At 36.7% G+C, this 19,652-nt stretch overlaps 2 protein-coding genes across 5 annotated transcripts; both read right to left on the reverse strand.

Annotated features, from left to right (window-relative positions):
- Positions 1-4,014: 4,014 nt before the first annotated feature.
- LOC113777478 (protein ANTHESIS POMOTING FACTOR 1) lies at positions 4,015-10,202 on the reverse strand. Of its 4 annotated transcripts, none has more exons than XR_003469177.1 (13): positions 10,115-10,202; positions 9,903-9,994; positions 9,222-9,322; positions 8,425-8,525; positions 8,277-8,343; positions 8,076-8,175; positions 7,873-7,986; positions 7,637-7,774; positions 7,440-7,524; positions 6,770-6,819; positions 6,044-6,221; positions 5,745-5,908; positions 4,015-4,919 (listed from the first exon to the last, which is right to left on the reverse strand). XR_003469177.1 is itself a non-coding variant. In XM_027322576.1 (12 exons), exons 1-11 carry the CDS (start codon positions 10,119-10,121, stop codon positions 6,081-6,083), a joined length of 996 nt encoding a protein of 331 aa, XP_027178377.1. In that variant the 5' UTR covers positions 10,122-10,202; the 3' UTR covers positions 5,150-5,908; positions 6,044-6,080. The 4 variants fall into 4 exon arrangements, 1 of the variants encoding a protein (XP_027178377.1); XR_003469178.1 differs by lacking the exon at positions 4,015-4,919 and adding an exon at positions 5,150-5,511 and having other exon boundaries at positions 5,745-5,844; XR_003469176.1 differs by lacking the exon at positions 4,015-4,919 and adding an exon at positions 5,150-5,511.
- A 4,973-nt stretch (positions 10,203-15,175) lies between these two features.
- On the reverse strand, positions 15,176-16,803 carry LOC113778649 (WEB family protein At2g17940). The gene is made up of 2 exons (XM_027324123.1): positions 16,422-16,803; positions 15,176-15,892 (listed from the first exon to the last, which is right to left on the reverse strand). The coding sequence occupies exons 1-2, from the start codon at positions 16,569-16,571 to the stop codon at positions 15,371-15,373; spliced, it is 672 nt and encodes a 223-aa protein (XP_027179924.1). The 5' UTR covers positions 16,572-16,803; the 3' UTR covers positions 15,176-15,370.
- Positions 16,804-19,652: the final 2,849 nt, after the last annotated feature.

Raw genomic sequence — 19,652 nt, forward strand, 5'->3', positions numbered from 1 at the left:
TGTTATCCTATCGCTCTGTCAACTTCAGTCCTTCTCCCTCAGATATCTCGGATATCCTCTCTTTATCACCTCCATGTGCCTCTTCCTCCACCCCTTTTTATACTTGTCTTATTCTCACCATCTCATGCATTCCATTCTCACCAAATTTTCTCTCTCAGTCTGTTCTCTCTCTCTCTCTCTCTCTGTGAGTCTGTTTTGCTGTTTTGTTTGCTTCTCTTTGTAACCTTTCTCTAGTTTCCAACCTATCATGGAACCCCAACAACAACAGAACCATCAGCAGCAGCAACAACAAAACCAGCTGGTGCCAAATGAAGATGGGGGCTGTAGTAAAAACAGTTTCTTGTGCAGGCAAAGCAGTACCAGGTGGACTCCCACCACTGAACAAATAAGAATCTTGAAGGATCTTTATTACAACAATGGAGTTAGGTCTCCAACTGCTGATCAGATTCAGAAAATCTCAGCTAAACTCAGGCAATACGGCAAGATTGAAGGCAAGAACGTCTTTTATTGGTTTCAAAACCATAAAGCTCGTGAGAGGCAGAAAAAACGCCTTACCACTGATATATCTGCTATGCAAAGAGGTGTTTGGAGATCTGATTATCAAGAATCCATCTGCAGTACCAAGTACCCTAACATCACTTCTGGTGATTTCTAAACCTCCCTTTTTTTCTGCCCTTCCTCTTGCATAAATTGAAATGTTACTATATAATACTGTAACTAGTGTGTGTGTGTGTGTGTTCCTTTTTTCACATTTTAGCATTTTCATATTCAAGATCTTTGAGGGTTTTCGGGGGAAACTTTTGGTTTCCTTACAGGTGCTCCCTCGTCATCAGCTTCTGTAGGTGGTCTGCATGCTGCTGGCCAGGTGGGAAATTATGGTTATGGATCTTTTGCAATGGAGAAAAGTTTCAGGGTTAGTCTACACATACAAAAGCTGAATTAAAGTTTAAAGCTTTGAAACTCTACAGCTTAATCCACTCAAGCAAAAGAGATCACAGTGTATTGTTTGAGCGTCTTACTTGTTATTTTGACATTAAAACCACATAAAGAGAAAAAAAAAAGTGCAGATCAAATAGAGTAAAGTGGATACTTAAAGATCCTCTCTACTTAGTTAATCTAAGGAGTAGAAGAAATTTTAGATAGTTTGTACAAATTCCTAAGATGGTAAAGTAGCTGCAGAGAAGCCTGGCAAGTATTTTAATTCGGTGAAATTTTCCCGTGAGTTTTGATCCAGACAAGAGGCTAGCTTGTGCTCAAATAAATTAAGGCTGCACTTTCTCATGGAAATCAACTTATTTTAAGTGATAGGACCACTATTAGAGTCCAAAAATGCACTTTTAAAAAAGCGTACATTTTTAATAAGTAAGAAAAAGGTTATGTTGATGTTAATCACTTAATTGACGTCTTCATCAACATTAGGGGAACATTACTCAAATAATAAGTCTCGCTTTCTCGCTTATATATATATGTATATATATCTTGATTACACGCAGGATTGCTCCATATCACCAAGTGGCAAAGCGAGTGGGTCTATGTTCCAAAACTTCTCTTGGGCTGGGGCTGGGGCTGAACCTTATCCTTCACCATACCAATTCCTGGAAAAGAAAACATGCTTTGTTGAAACATTGGATGATCAGGAGCAGGAAGAAGAACCGGTCCCAGAATTAGAAACTCTCCCTCTCTTCCCCATGCACGGTGAAGACGTATCTGGCTTCTGCACCAATAAGCAGCCGGAACAGAACTGCTACTACACCGACTGGTACCAGCCCAATGGCAACGTGGGTTATTCTCGAACTTCCCTTGAGCTAAGCCTCAACACCTACGGAGGCAGGTCGCAGAATTCCCCCTAAATCTGTAGGACAGTCTCTACCTTTCTTCCCCTATTTCAATATTTATGTTAAAATGTAGTTAGTATATATGCGATGCCCTCATGATCAGCTTCTCTGAGAATGCTTGAAACAACTGAATGTCACTGGCAGCAGCCACTGATCAGTAATTGTACGTACGTCTTTCCATTCCAGAGAAAAGCTTCAAGATGCAGAATGCTAGTTGTTTTACATGACATATAGTAATTGATTTCTCATAGATTTTCCTAGCTAGTTTTCATTTACAAACCAGATTCATGAATCCCATAGTCTTATTCACCTTTCAGCCAAGCACCAAACAAGAAAATTAACTAGTACTAGCACTGTACTTTGGACATACTCTACGTCAAGGTTCGTTCAATAAAGAATTATTAGTAGTCATCACTCCTCAGTCATCTATACTGTCAGCTTCTCAAAATGCCAATGAAAAAATTATATGTGGCGCAGCTTGTTGAGTAGCGCGTGGAGACCATAGATTTCACGACAGAGATTTACGAAGGGACCCACATGGGGATGAAGCTCTTGTGTGGGGTGGCTCTCCCTACTCTCTAGTTGGGGGAAGATTGAGCCGGTTGGAGGCTAGTCCCAGTTTGATCTGATCGCTGGCCTGTGGGTTCTGGACCGTGCAAAGATGCAACTAGCAGTAGTACTGTAACATAACAAGCAGCCACTTAGTGGTGCCATGATTAAAATTAGTAAGATTTTCCAATGATCATCATCAATGTCCTCGAAAATTACAAAAAAAAAAGGGTTCTTTACTTTGAGTGTGGGATTGGAACTGGAATGAAAGAGAGAGAGAGAGAGAGATACAAAAAAGAAGACAGAACAGAAAGAATGATTATACCTTTAGAACGAAAGAGGTGGGACACGGCAGGATTTTATATCCTTAACTTTTATTCGCGGCCGTTATATTTCGAAGAAGAAAAAAGGGCGCATGTATTTCGAACTCTGCACCCCAGCGGCCTTGCCCCTTCATCGTAAATATCACAAATTATTTGGATGTCTCCTCAAAGTCTGTCCCTGCTGCATTTTTGTCCTTCACAGAATTTTGCCCTCCTTTTTTTTTTTTTTTCCCTTTTCTTGGTTTAACTTTTCCTCTTGCAACTGAAGAGTATATAGTATATACATCTAAAATGCTGCAACATGTGCACAGAAATATATTAATCTTTTCAGCAAAAAGAAAATTTTGCCATGGGAGGATAAAGTATCATCTGTGACTTCAACTAGTGGTTTAATAAATAAAGAACATCTCAAGGGATGAAGCCCCGGTCCCAAAACCACTCTGTGTTGTAGATGATGCTATCAATTGGTAATTCACACAAATGGGATTACAGCAATTGTGCATGTTGCATCACTTGAGCTACTTCCCTTTAATCACTCTGCGTGATATCCACATGTTTGAGTGGAGCAAGAATGACAACACTGAAAACTGGAAAAAACTTCTTGCAATGCTAAGATGGATGAACAAAACTCTACTACTAGTCTACTACGTACTACTTAATATGAATGAGTTCCTAATCCTTATTCAGGTTGATGAGAAAGTGATTCAGACTCGTGTAGTTCTTAGGTCTTACGGGTATCAAATGATTAGTTTTTGGCTGTTATTTCTGCTTTGTAATGATACTACTATAATATATACAAATACTGCATCACCATTTTATTATCATTCAAAAGCGTCAAGAGGGAGGTCAAAATTAATAATTATGAGTAAAACGCATCTTGAAAGCCATAATAAAGACCACTATCAAGTTGCAGTTTTCACTCTGTAGAAAACTAATAAGCTCATGTTAGACTGATGGCTGGACAGACGGCCTTTGAAATTGAGCTTCTACAGGCATATTTTCTACTTGCTCTATTCACTTTGTAGAAAAAATAATGATAAATATTAGAGTATATTGAATGACTTGGACATTCTGCTTCTACAGACTAGAAATTCAACTAGAAAATTACACACAGTTTCTCTGAAAGGAATTATCCCACAAACCAGTGTCGGTATGGCCCTGAAATTATTGAAAAGATCATGGGCCTACCAGCGAGCAGACATATGCTGAACCGGAGCAGATATTTGTATTTTGTCTAAATTTAAACTCAGCACTCAAAAAGAGCCAATCTAAACTCTACTAAAATATATATATATGAAGGGCCACATTTTACAAAAATCAAAATTTAGGAGGCAAGAAAGAATAGAATCGAAATTTTCCAATTCATTCTTTGCTTCTATTGTGAATTGTGATTCACTGTTCCAACCAGGAAGAAAATCGTGATGCAATTGACTCGAGACAAGCTAGTCATCCAAACAAGTTTTGGGAAAACAGACAAAGCTAATCCAACTGACATTCGGATCATTGATGACATGTGGACCGTCCATATCAGTTTTGTCATAGGTACGTAGAGACATTCACTCGAGAAGGGTGAGGTTTTATCGGGTATACTGTAGTGCTGGGTACACCAATTTTCTTGGCCCCCATTGCCTGGTGTGTTCAACAGCTTTGTAATTGTAAAGGTCACAATCAACAAGATTTTGGGCGGATGCTTTCCTCTATGAGGTTTGACAATTACTCCCACTTTTTGGCGTTCGAGAACCCTAATAACACATATAGGGCACGGGACCCCCCATCGATCGTCCCAAAGAGTGAGAACACCAGAGAGGAAACAATGGAGAAAGCTTCTTCCTGTTGCAAATGGATGCGTGGAGATTTAATCGTAGATCCAATGCGATCTTCGGCACTTTTTGAGGCTTCAAGCACGTAATGTCCCTTATAGAAAAGTGAGGCAATGAGTGCATCATCACCTTTTATCCTTGCAAGGCTCCTTAGTTATCAAGTTGGTCACTTCTGTATATTGATTGATCCCAACATTCTGTGCAACGCTTTTGTTGCACTATTCTGTTAGTTTCACATGTCACTTAAGTAGCCAGCATTTTAACCCACGAGAGAGTTGAGACTACTCTCCAATCACCACTCTTACCAAACTCAAGTTGTATGTATCCTTCTCTGTCTTCTGTGTTTTTAATGGTTAAAAGCAGGTCATGCAGACACTTGATATACCATCTACCTATAGAAGAAGAAGACCATGAAAATCAGCACAGAAAAAAAAAAAAAAGGGGCCAACTTTCGAAGAACTTGTTACAGAACTGAAAAACTTGAATATTTGACGTGAACATGCTCAACTACCATTTTCATCTTGGGAAATTTTAATGCTCAGACTGAATGCCAAATACTATTGGACCAAACTAAAGGTAACATAACATAGAAATAGAGAGAAGAAGAAAGTAAACGTTGTGATCGCCAGGAAGTTCATCTCTTACTTGGGTTTCAGTCAGTTTTCCTCTTACAAGACAAGAAGAATAATAAATTCAAAAATCAAACACTAGAATAACGAAATACATCGACTTTTTCTTCTTTTTTTTTTCTTTTCATTTTGAATAATCATAGGCAGTAGCACACCAAGCAATATTACAAATCATCTGAACTGAACTAAAGGGTGCATCAAGGCAGAAGATCATTTAGAAAGCAAACAGTAGCAATGTTTAGGGGAACCATACATCTGCATCCCTCTTTATCAGGGCCAATAACTAGCAGTCAATGTTTGGACACACAAAAGAGCTGTCTTTTATGTACACCTTGCCATCTAAAGACGCTACTGGCTGCATAATTAAATCCCATCAGGAAATGAGAAGAGTATATTCTTACACCAAAAGACATTCAAAATTAGGCAGATTAAAACGAACAAACAATAGCCCATATAACTTTCTTTTTTCCATTTTTTACTAGTCTGAAAGGACAAATAGCTTTGTCATTCTAGGCATCTGGAAAACACAATGAATGACAACGAGGAGGCTTCCCAAAGAGTTTGAAACAATATGATGTGATAGTTCACCTGATCTGCAAGTTGCATTCATCAGAGGATGTGCTGAAACTGGGTCATATTAACCATTGACGATCAAGGAGCATCAGAATGAGGATAACTGATAAATTGCCTACAGAATAAAGGGCATCCGACCAATGCATTACTCACTGATTCTATTTTGTCAGTTAGTGCTCCTGCACCAAAAAGTTAAAAGGAAAAAAAAAACAATAAAAACGAAAAAAAGGAAGAAGTCAACACATATGAAGGAACTCAACAAACTTTCTAACCGTGAAATTAATTGCTGCAGAGAAAGTTCATGTTTCAATTACCTGACTACAACATTTCAGGGAGGTACCAAGATACTTTCTACTTCCTTCCATAAGCTGCCAATTTGGATAAATCTGGGATCCAAAATGATAACTCTGAAGAACCTGTAGCAAACATCAGACTTCCAGGAGCCCATTTTATGACTGGTGGTTCATCTTCAGTACTCATCCAACTGGCTACCTGGTACACATGAAACCATACACTTACAGATGGCCAAATACAACCGGTTCAGTTATCCAGGGCTAACCACTTCAGCAAAGCATCTGAAAGGTAAGAGCTTATATACGACAACACCACCACACAAAAGAAGACACTGAAATTGAGGGGATCAACATAGGGTGCCTATTTTTCCTCAGTACATTCTTAAACTTTTAATTATTTTCCTGGTCAACAATGACGCAGAGACCATTCACAAATTAAGTCTTATCTTGCTCCCATATGACCATCTTTTCTAATCATATATCATAAATGAGCCAATATCATAATTTTGCATCTTCTACATATGATCTTTGACTTTTGAGTAAATTCAAGTCAAAAACTGAAAACCTAAATTACAGGTATGACTGTGGCCAATTAAAAACAACTACGCCTACAAAAAGTTATTATGGTCTAAGGCATGACAATGCCTATAATAATGCAATTAAAGGTACGACTGTGCATCTAGTTTATGTGTATAAATACATAAGTATATATTTAAAAAGGGAAGAATAATAAGCTCTGAGTCATACTTCTTTGCCACTTCGAACACTCCAAACATAGACACTACCATCCCCAGAACCTGTCAAGTAATAGAAACCAAAGTCAAATCAGCTTCAAATGTATGAACTCAAAAGAATGATTGTCACTCATCTTTATGATCATATACATTTCAGTTCTAACGTTCCCCAATCCCTATAACAGTGAAATAGATCCATAGCACCAAGTCACATGAAAATCACACTCCATATAAAATCTTTCCTTTACAATAGGTTTCAAACCTCAGGTCCTTAACATCTTCTCCTCCTTGGATAAAAAAGGGTTAGAAAAATAGGCATCACAAGAATACTAATAAAAAATCAACTTTACACGCGAAGTCATTTGGATTCCTCAGGAACTCCTGAGAAAGACATCAAGGAAGGAGGAGGTTAATGCCAAGTTTAACACCACCCCAGATTAATTCCTATAAGAATAGGTGAGGAAGAAACCCAATGACTTAAATACAATTTTATGACAAAGATCCTAGATTTATTTCATTGAAAAGGTGTATAAGCCCACTGGCAGGTAGGAAGATCATTGAAAGGCTTGAAAAAAATAATTATGCAATAGGCATCAAAAGCACATATTGGAATTTTAAAGAGGGCAATGTCAAATAAGTGATGTTTCATGATCCTCTTCTAAGATGATAATTGTTAGCATTACCTGAAACAACAAACATTCCCTCTGGGCTGAAAGATGCCTCTAATGTCGAACCACTTGAAACAGGTTTGACATTGTATGTAGATAGCTACAGCAAAAAGATGCAAGCATGTCAACAAGAAATATTGTTTTCTTAAAGCAATAAAAGTTTATTTATAATTATAGAACCATTAGGCAGATGTTGAAAGAGAATAACTCACAAGCGTTCCACGAAATGAATCAAGCACATGAATATGACCTTCTAAAGTTGTCAAAAGCATCAGTCTTCCATCATTACTGAACTTCACAACATTAGCATCAGACATATCTCCCCCAACCGAAAATATGTCAAAAGGGCCCTTCAAAATTAGTTACTGAAAGTTCAGCATTTTGTTGAAACTGCAAATTCACTATGCCACATTCAGACGTCATACACTCTCATACATCAACTACTGACCTTTTCATACTTGCGAGCATCAAACATTCTTATATATCCTCCATAAGCAATGGTAAAAACAAGACCTTGATCGTCATAAGCTGTAGCTGGTCTTCCCTGCACACGTAGAAGACCCTAAAAAACAATAGCAAATACACCAGTTAGAATCTTTAGAAAGCATAGAAACTACTTGAAAACGAAAAACAGATTGCCAAAGCCTATACCTGGCATTTCTCTGCTCTTTGGTCCCAAAGCAAAACAGTTCGGTCCAGAGATCCAGAGATAAAACACTCTTTCCGAGAGCACAAGCTAAGAGACACAACCCTGGGTTATCAGTAGAACAAAGTTACTTGCACTTCATAATGATATTTATGGCTTACATGGTAAGCAGAGAGAAATATCTCTAAGGTTCATTGGCAAAGTACCTATCATGATGACCCTTGAAATATCGCAAATACTTATTATCATGTAATGAAAGAAGCCGCAAAGATTCTGCAATCATCTAACAATTGTGTAAACAATCTTTATTTTCAGGCTTACACGCATACGGAAATGTTCTTCAACAATACTTACCATCCCACCCATTCTTTGAGGAGTATATGACAGTTGTCGGATGAGAAGTAAAGTTAACAAGATCAACCCCATACTTTTTGCTATTAATAGTCTTCAAACATCTGCAAATAACAATATAAGGCTTTTTAGCATGTTAATTGATATGAGCAATGCCAGATAATAAGACGGAGGAGGACATGCAGGTGCCATCAGACATTATTGAACTACAAAGCTCCAACAACGAAAGTAAACACTAGTTGGTATAAAAGTTAAATCAATGATGGAGGGTCCACTAGCTGCTGGTCATGTCTGAATGTGATGGATATACCATGATATGCTACCAGTCATCTTTATAATGTCAATAATCTCAATGATCAATGATTAGCAGATTTAGCAAACTGCAGTACAAAAAACCATTGGAGAAAGCAAATAAGCTCCTTTCCAGTAGTTGAATGACAGTAAAGCATGTCCAATGGCATGCATTCTGCCATTTCTTGTGGATTTTTTTTACACTTTTGTTACTTAAAGTTCGAGATGAGTTATTTATACAAGCAGCACTCAAGCATGTGAGAACTGAGAATACATAAAACTCAACTCTGAGCTATATATTGTAAGTTCAGCTAAAGTTAAAGCAAATCTAGAACTTATCAGGTGGTTCACGTTTTCCACATACCAATCAAGTGCTTTGGAGAACCACAGGGATATTCCATTATACTTCAGAAATAAAAAGTAGTAGCACAGAAGCATGGATGAAGAAAAAGGCAAATTATTATCAAAACTTGTCAAATTTTAGACAAAAGTCGAAGCCAAATGCTTACGTTGCATTTGCCACATCATACAGCCGGATAGATTCATCATCGCTAGCAGTCACCAGATAAGGGGATGTCTTGTGGAAATCCATTGAACTTATTCTACCATTCTGTAGCCAGCAAAAAGCACCTCTGAGTAATTGTACTTATGCTTACTCCATTTCACAACAATTAAAGGAGTAACCACTTAAACTCATACGCAATAAAACTACATCTTCGGCTTAATCTGCCGATTAAAGTAAAATTTCTGCGACTTATAAAATATACTCTGGACCTCAATCATAATTCATAAAATACTAATTCCTGAGTAGCAACAGATAATAATGCATTCAAATCATCATCTTAGAATCCAATGATCAGGCGATGTTGCACAAGCTTCAAGGAATCTTAAACTATCATACAGAGGAAAACCCACTCCTCTTCCAAGTACTATATTCTCACTATTATCACCAGCATGTTAAGACTATGCTTGCGCTTTCTTCTATTTACATACTAAAATCAGAATACGAGAAGCCTATATAGATAAAACTTCAATTATTGCCACCAAACTTTAGCAATTCAAAAGCTAAGCTACTAATAATTTAAAGATAATGCAAAAAAAAAAAAAAAAACCAAACTAGGCAGTCAGAAAAAGGTAAATAATTGTATTCCTAGTAACAAATTGAAAAATTAACGAGGAAAAAACCGTACATAGTCACGAAAAGCCATGCCAACTTCCATACTCTGTAGAATTTCTTCGGTGAGTTCCAGGGAAACCTTGACCTCTCTATCGGATTGTCCTCCTAAAATTTGGATAGAATGAAACTAAATTATATCATGAAAGCAACAACCAATCAAATTGAACTAAGCATACGAAGATTTCCAAACTGCTAAACACTTGAATGCTCAATCGACAAAAGTACCAGTCATCTTCTTCTTCGGGAACTTTGCGAATTTGAGGATTTTCTTTACGAGCTTCAGAGAAATTTTTTTTACCAACGTTTAATTAACCCGCCATATTGAGAAAGGCAAAATGATTTTTCTGCTGTGCAGCTGCAGGTCTTGTTCCAGGTCGACCCGAGATCAGTGGATTTGTGGGCCTGAGTGTTGAATAGTAATTTTTCAATTCGTTTGGGGTCTAGTTTAACATTTGGGCCAACGGCCCTAAGCATGAAGCTGTTGCAATTTTTTACGCAGGGATAATTGGGGATTAAATTACCCTCACCGCTACATAGCTTTGTCACAAGACCCGTTTGGAAGGTGAGTTTTTTGAATATTTATCTAAAATTTTACTGTAACTTACTGCAGAAGTTTTTTTAAAAAAATTTTAAAGTGTGTTTTTTTTTAATATTTTAAAGTGTATAGTTTAAAAACTTTGAAAAATTTTTTGAGGTTACTGTAACTAAAGTTTTTAAAAAACTTGTAGCAGACAGACAAGGCAAAAAACTTAGTGTACTTTCCATATATTTTTTTCAATTGCAATATTTTCCCCTAATATTTCTTTAAGTTGGTTATGCTTTTGTAAATACAATGAGATTCCCTCTTCATAAAGACAAATGTAGAATTATGGGCTTTTGTTTTTCAGCTCATATCATCATTTATGAAAGATTTTCATACTCAGCATGAAACTTGGAGGGAATATTTTGTGATGTATAACTAGAATGGTATTAGTATGTAATTATGAAAAAATTTCAGGCGAGATCAGTCAATATCAATATCCCTCAATTCTAATAGTGGCATTTGAGGCTTGAGCCCCACGAGATCCATAGGGTAATTTAATTTGAAATCCTTCTTTTTTTTTTCTTTTTATTGGTTGAAAAACTAAGTTCCAATGTCTATTATCCGGGGGAATCCTTGGTGGTCTCATATATTAATAGGTCTAATGATATTCAAGTCTTTTTGTATGGACAATCCCTAATGAGATATAAAGTTCGTTGACAAAGAGGCATTTGTTACTTGTTAGTTGCCAAAATGTCTTTACCTTCATGTTTGTACTTCATCTTTTCTGAATTGTGCATTTTGCTGCATCTAGTCTTCTTTTTTTTTTTTTTTTAGGTAAAAAACGTTAACATTTGTTTCGATGCATGCAATAAGTAAAGAGACCATCTTCTTAGGAGGCTAATTCTTATCTGATGGAAAAGGCACCTTTTAGGCGCATTCTTGTCTGATTGCTTTGTTGGTGGGCTTAGAGGCATCGCAGCCCACGCGTTTGCGCATTTGCTTATTGGCATCTTTGACAATTATTGGCTCTTTTTCAATTGTCAAAGATGCCAATATGCATGTACAATAATCCTTGTGGTCTAACTATACCTTAATAAACCATTCAACTTTGATCCAATAATAACTAGAGAAAGAAAGCTTGTCAGAGCTGTCTCGTGCATTAAATTAGGGTTCAAATCCCACATAATGTATCACAATGAAGCATTATGCTTACTTTGTTCAAAAAATTCAAAGAGTACAACAGTGTATGGAATTTGTCAACAGTTTGATCACCACCAAGACTTTAAAATCTTGGTGAAGGGTGGGAGGTCATATAATTGTCACTTAATTGTGACTGTCACTTCAAGTGGCTTCCTCCGACGGGTTTCTCGTCGGCTCTCCCTCCCCCTAAATTATATTATAATAAGTTATACAAATATTATTATTGCGATAAAAAAAAAAAAAGAAGTATGGGGTTTAATCCCCTAAATCCCATCTAGAAAGTTGTACCTTAATAACTTGTTTAGAGAGAAATGAATTAAATCAATAATAAGAAGTATACGAATTCAAAAATACAATACAGTAACTCAAAATGATTAATCACTGTCGGATGCAGAGCATGGCAACCTGTATTGTATATATTTTATTCTAATCGTCCACGAACCGGGTAAGGGAAACAAGAACCTTGAGGCAAGGAAATCAAAGAGGAAGAAGAAATGTTTGGTCGGGCGATTAGAACTCCCACTTTCTCTTATCGCAATTACGAGGGCTTGCAAAACCCTTAATATTGAAAAAAACAAGACAGCTTCTCCAGCACAATCATCATATTTGAAAGGTACTCAGCAAGATGATTATATTGCAAGACTCAACAGAAACGCATACATTGAAAAAAAAAAAAAAAAATTCACACCATAATATCTATTACTCACTCTTTAACACTTCTCCGGGAATGAAATCCAGAAAGTTGCAATATAAAGAAAACCAAGCTTCATACTACCCTATAACTCCCTAGATATATCTGTCATCCAAATAAATTATTTACAAACTTATGCAACACATCTGATTTGCCAACACTTCCGGAAAAACTCCCAAATAAAATCACGAGAGAAAACGAATAAAAAAGGAAAAGAAAATAATTCCATGATCTGGGAGAAACTTTAATAATTCAATCCCTCTATATTACAGAACTGGCAGAGGTCTAATCACGTCAGTGGGGCCGTCCATGGAGTAGCTTGCGGCGGAGCTTCGGTTGTCTTCGGTGGTGGCAGATTTCTTTATAAACTCAATGCAGTCGGCAACAGCTTCACTCTGGTGCGGCTCATACGGATTATAATTAGAGGAGGAAGACCTTTGCGCCGCATTTGCCGAATACTTTCTTCCATTATTGGCGGTTTTGGTCAGAGCAGACAACATAATCAATTTAAAAACCGCTTCCCGGAATCGATCAAGCAATGACATGGGTGAGAGCCGGTTGCTTTTTCTGGTCCACCGGCTGCCACTGATCCTTGGCGTACAAAAAGGGCCTCTCATATATAAACTACCATCGCTGTATCCTTCTTGTTCTTGGCTTTGGCTTTTGAGCGTTTTTTCGGTTTTCTAGCTGTTGGTTTCGAAGTTCATGCTCGAATACGAGAATCCATAGCGAAGCAGAGTGTATTAAATATTAGTTGGTCTGTGTTGGACTGTCTGATGATGCCAAGTTCATGTGACATTGACCGCATATTTTGTGAGGAAAAACATTTTTTAATTATTTTTTCTATTTTACATCCGTTAATCCGTCACAGCATTTTTTTTAATAAAAATTTCAAAAAATAAAAATCCAAACGGGACCCTTTTAATTTCCATGTTCAGAAACTTTTTGAAATTGTATATATACAACGGACACATAATTACAAGGGCGAATAAATGGAAAGATGTAAATCCATTTGCAATTGTCATTTTTATGGCCAGCCGGGAAGTGATCTTAATTTGTACCATGCACAATGAGTGTATAATTGCCTGATTTCAAAATGAAAATCATCATTGACTCCAACGATTAATTTTAAAGTCATTGCAGGCTGCAAATGGAGAAATAGAATCTTGAAAGAAAGAAAGGCTCCGGACTCAGGTATTCAGTCAACAGTTTATTCGCTAAGTCACCCAGAATAAAATGATCTCTTGACTTGGAGTTTTCTGAATTCTAGATGCCAACTAAATTACTAAATTAGTTTCTAGGCCCTAAAAAATACTACCATTTTTCCCATTTAATTAAGATTGTTCTTGGCTGCTGCTCCCGCAAAATTCGGAGCCGAACCCAGCTACGAAGTTTTTGAGGGGCATGTGCCTCAAATTTATGCACCCTGTCCCAAGATCGTGATTTCTTAGATCAATCATAGTATAAAACTTAAAAATAAACAATTTTAAATCAACTATTTTCTTGTTTTCCGAGAAATAAGTTGCTTCTCGTTCAATTATCATTGCAGATTAAAAAATAGAGTAGTATTGGTGTAACGAGCTATTAAGTTGAGATTTGTCACGTAGCCCTTCTTTTAGTACTTTTTTTGGAACAAGTTGCCATTTTCTCTTCTACCATTACATTTCTCTTAATTTTTGCACTTCATGCACTGTGAATTTCGAACGTCAGACTGATTTTTTTCTTTTTTTGTAACTTAACCCTGGCCTCAATTTCTTCTTCTTCTTCTTCTTCTGTAACTTATAATCCTTTTTTTAAAAAAAAAAAATGTAACTAATAATCCTTTGCTTTGACTTATTTCAGTGGTGAATGGAGGCAGGAAAGGAGGATTTTAAATAATAATAATTAAAAAAAAAGGGCCAATAGTTTCATGGCTTTGGGGTTCGACAATGGAATGCAGTTGAAGATTTTTGTCTCAAAGTGTAAGCTTTCACATGTATACATGTGCCATAGTTTTTTCTTGTACTAGTAGCTAGCTCGTTTCAGAGATCGTGCAAAGCTTAATACTATATCAGGAGTAAATATATATTATCGTACGCAGTGAATGAACAAATTCATGCATGCCTTCACCACATCTCTAATGTATTTTCTGATCACAATTCTTTTCACTATAACCGACTAACTACCGACCATATCAAACTCTTTGTGAAAGTGTCCTCTGCTAATTGGATGGTGACTTTTGTTCTGTCTTCCTGTTATTTGTATCGTTCTTTCTTGCAAGAATATGGCGAAAAAACACACTACTGATAACACAAACAAAGAAATATTGGTCCTCGGGATGCGGCCATTGCCTCGATATATATCATTCTTTAAGAATTAGTGCTTGAGTGAGTAGTGGAGCTTGGAGCATACATTCCTGTTGTTGTACTTGAGGGAAAATCTTCGGTCGACCATAGTTTTGGATTTGCTGTCCCTCTCATCGAGTTCGGACGCCAACAGGAACTTTAATTTGCCCCACAAATGCATCCCCAGAGCGTTACCTTTGCATTATCTGTCATCATAGTAGAAGTCTAATTAAGGGTGGCTGCGTGGAATCTGTTTCACCGATTAAGCTAGAAGGAAACTGTTTCCCACCATTATATTATAGGTCACCTTTGTCAGAGACAAAATTTAGTAGTGTCTCTCATCATTCAGCATATATATATATATAGATTCTTCACTTTGCACGAGCCATGAAAAGCTTCTTTCTTGGAGAAAAGGTTACTAGCTCCCTTGGATATGTATTTTGGCCTCCACTTAATTAAAGGTGGCATTCTCGAAATTTTTTGTTATTTTGAAGTCATGAAGCATTTTATTTAGTACTCGTTGAAGGGACTGCTATTAGTTTCAAAGATTTCAATGAAATAAACGATTACATTATTGTTATTAATATGGATTGATAGAATTTTAACCATGAGCTCTAGCTTGCATGCGCTTCTTTTGAAGAGAACACTATAACCTGTAAACAAAATTCCGGAATGGCCTTATTTCATGCCTCAAACGACGAGCTTGAAGAATAGCCTGCCCAACGAATAATGAGGCCATTGATTCATGGTCCGGTACTTTTCTGGTGCCCCTTCTTTTTGGCAAACAAAAATCCAAATGATGGCCTCTTCTTCAATTTCTTTTCTCCAACTGAAGAGCTTGAATTTACTCCCTCTTGACGATGATGAGGACGATCATCTTCTTCTTTGCTAATAATCACTCGAGTTAGCAGTGGAGGACTAGCAAACTTGACTGACCTCTTCCTTTCGAGCTCCTCGAACCCCTGAGTTTGTGTACTCTTGACTTCAACTTTGGTGCTTGCGTTTTCAATGAACTTGAGTTCTTCAATCTCAGGATCGAGTGATGGTGTTGGTTTGTGATGATCAGTTAATTCCCTCGAGCCCTTCAGCTGCTGTAGCTCCTTCTTTGTCTGCTCAAGCTCTAGTTTGAGCGAATGAAGGTAGTATGCCATTAGATTTCCTTCTTCTTTAGACTTTTCAAGGCTTCTTTTTGTCTCTTCAAGCTCGGCTGTCACTGTTCCTATTTTAGATTGGTGTGGCTGTTCAGCATCGCCTCTTGCTTGCATCTGAACACAGAAAGAAACGCATTCAGTCAGTCGGCCGTACACAATCAAAGTCATTTAAATACCCAGCCCTGTACCTAGTGGATTGTAAACTTCAGCAGAAACTGACTGAATATTAAAGAAAGAAACTAACAGTAAGGAGGTTTCTTGCGTACAATTCACTGACATTAAATATATATCTCGAATGTCTTTCACTTAAATTTCTCCAATTTCAAAGATTCTATAGAATTCTTTGCTATTCATTCAGAATTTTCGCTTAAAGGGTGCATGCTTGAAATTCTGTGGCTTGCCTGGAGTTGCAAGTTAGTACAAAATGCATGACTGACTATTGCGTGCCTCACATGACCACCATGATTTGTAGAATTTGATCAAACTAAGGTAAATGGATAATCCAGTATATATATACGCTGCCTGAATTGCTTATTTCTGATTAGAACACAGGAATATGATAATACAGAAAGATTAAAAGGGAGACAACGTGAGTTTAGGTAGGGGGGGGGGGGGGAAGAAGAAAGAAATAACCGGCTAGAACCTGTTTAAGCTTGTTTCCAATGACTTCACCGGCTAGAACCTTTTCCCCAAACAGCGTCACTGCTTCCTTCACAGAACGAAAAGGTTGCCTCATGTCGATTTCTACTCTTCCCCTCACCACCACTCCTCCTCCTTCACCCTCCATGTTCATCACTTGACAGTCAGCTGCCCAGCCTACACAGCCCACGGCATGTAATGTGTATTATTTATTCCTTCCTAGCACTTCGATCAATGGTATTTGAAGCTAGTTGATCGATGACCAAGACGACGATGTCTTTAATTCGGATGATTTCACTTCACCATGGTATATACTAGTTGAAGATCGAGAAGGTGTTGGTTGGTTAGTATTAGTTATGGTGGTGGTGGTGGTGGTGGTGGGATGCTGGGATATTGATTTTCCATATGATGATTACCTAAAGTAAGTACATAAAACGATATTGAATAAGTTAGTAAAACCATTTCTTCGCGTCCACTTCACTAGACATATCTGTTAATTGACGCTGATGTATAAGGTGGTTGCACCATCCTAATTCCTGTGATCAATCCCTTGCTACATCTTCTAAACTACATTTCTAAAGTGCGAAAGATAACGAGCAAGTTTACCGGAAGTGGACCTTTTATGGTCCCCCAATTCCGCCGCCTTGATTTCGACTTGCCTCCCTCTCTTATGGACCCCAACTACTTTTACACCAAGTACTCCCTGGATAATGCATACTGCGTATGCTATACGTACGTGAGGATATATAATGATGGTCAAAAAAATAGTTCCTTAAATGAATTCGTAGGATATAACGAACAGCTTCAATTTGATTGTTACATGTTTGGCTTAGCAGGTCAATTTCCTACTACGTCAGAAGTTGTTGCCTCCTTGTACTTAGCGTCGAGTTAAACATCAATCGGTTACGTTAACTCTTCTACTTCGCGCAGAAAGTTGTTGCTTTTACTCTGAATTACTCCGTTCACAAGAAGGCAAACATGGGAAGGTAAGTAGATTTTCTACTTCTTTACTTGTACATCATTACATTCAAGTCACAATACCGCATTTGTATTTGTAAAGGAGACCCAAAACGTACCTATGTATCAAAGCTGAAATTAAAGGTCCCTCCTAAAGGAACTGGCCAACCTTAACACTCGCGTGCTATTAAACCAAACTTCTTGTAAGTACAGAGTCAAGCAATGAATTTCTAAAATGTATTTGTTTTTCTTGGGTTAATTATAATTAATCTTCATAAAGTATACCCTGATTCTCACTTTGCCTCTTAGCATTTATTTTGTGTCGTTTAAACCCCTAAGAAATGAAAATACCCCTCTATTATGCTAAATTTTTTATCTTCGAGTTTTCTTCTTTCTTTTACAATGAAATTTAACTCGTGGTTGATCACTTTAGTTGATGGCGGTGAAAGGAATAGATGTAATTGATTACTTTAAAAAAATAATATAATAAACCCTAATAAACAATGATCCATTAGAGGGAAAAAAAGGAACAAAAAATTGTCCAAATAACCGACACTTTACTATGCCTATAAAAATCGGTAACTGATTTTGAATCGTTCAGTTATAAAAATATATACAGTTTCTTTTATTTCAAAATTAAATAATGAATACCCTAAATTTCCAATTAGGATGAATTATAACACATAATGCAAAAAAGGAGGGACAAATTAATTTAGAATCTCTAACATGTAAGGAAATAATATTAATACATTAATACACTAAGGTTTGATTCTTTAATGAATAAAAGTTCTTAAAAGAGGAAACTCGTCGATAGAGAAAATTTTTTGTTGTTCAAATACAAATATTTGAAAAAAGAAAACTAATTTGGAAGAAACAGCTTAGAGAAGGCAAAAAAAAAAAAAAATCATAGCAGAGGAGTAACTTTACCTTATCGGGGTTTTTTTTCTTTTTTTTTCGGAGAAGACAACTGTAGTATATCCTAATCTATCCTACACTAGTGGGAGGGGGTGGACCTAAGGAGGTCCAAGTGTAACTCGGAGGAGATTGAACCACTACCGGACCAAATTGGTGCACTACGCACCTGTCTGGATTTTTTGAAGCAAATTCACATTTTAATGTGGTAATTGGTGCCTTTGCCTCCTACCCCACCAAGCCTTAAAGGTTTGATGGTGGCCACCAGCCAGACTGGTGGTTTAACTTATTGGGGTTAAGTGACACAAATTAATATTATAAAATAAATGAGAATTAGTATATACGTTAGGAGAATAAATTGTAAGTTTTTTTTTTTTTTTGCGCTGGGGTGGGGGCGTGGAGGTACCAACTTGGATTTTATTCACTATTCGGTCAAGAACTCGACTTTTTAATCTTCTATGTTGGAACGATCGGACTAGTCCGGTCCACTAATCTTATGGGCTAAGCTGTGACAAGCCTATCAATATCTCCGTACCGGGTCGCCCCGAAGCTCAACCATATTAGGATATACTACCGCCTAGTGAAATTTGAAATTTTTATACTTATGTGTTTTTCACGAATCAACCACATTTCTTTCATATAGTTATAAATTTAAACTTCTCTTTGTTCTTATTGCATTTTGATTGGTATGTATACCTAAACTTGAAAGCCTTACAGCCAAAACTATCTATGTTTTTTTTTTTTTTTTTTGGGAAACTACAGCATGAATTTCCTAAAAGTTTGCTTAAACAATAAAATGAAATCGTTTGGCAGAACATCAATCGAAAACAATGAATTGCATTAAAGTTACTACAATTTGCCTGGGAAAAAAATGATGAAAGATATAAATTTGTGATCAAAACGAAGTGCATCAATCGTTTTAACATGCAATTTGTGAGTGTATTCAGATAAGAGATTATTTGAGATAATTTTATTAAAAAAGTAATAATACAATGCATGTGAGATAAAAAAAAAAGATAATTAAAAAAATGTGTTGATGATAGAAGTAAACCAATGTGTATGTAAGTGATGTGTAAATAAGTTTTAAATGATGAAAGACATTTTTTACCGCTTAAGTAGTTTAAAGTATTCTTGTTCTTTATTTTCTTTAGCTTTCGAGTTCTTAAGGACAGCGGCAGCGAAAATCATTACAATTTTTTAAAACCATAATCTAAAATGACACTAGCGCCTCAAACTACAAAGCATGTTTCGTTCTTTTTGGGGAAAATATAATGTGTGAACACAAATTGTGATAATTGACATGTTAGCCAACTAAATATATTAACATATATTGTAACCTTTACCAAATATTTATTCTGAAGAATGA

Source organism: Coffea eugenioides, chromosome 7, assembly GCF_003713205.1.
Source record: "Coffea eugenioides isolate CCC68of chromosome 7, Ceug_1.0, whole genome shotgun sequence".
Classification (NCBI taxonomy): domain Eukaryota; kingdom Viridiplantae; phylum Streptophyta; class Magnoliopsida; order Gentianales; family Rubiaceae; genus Coffea; species Coffea eugenioides.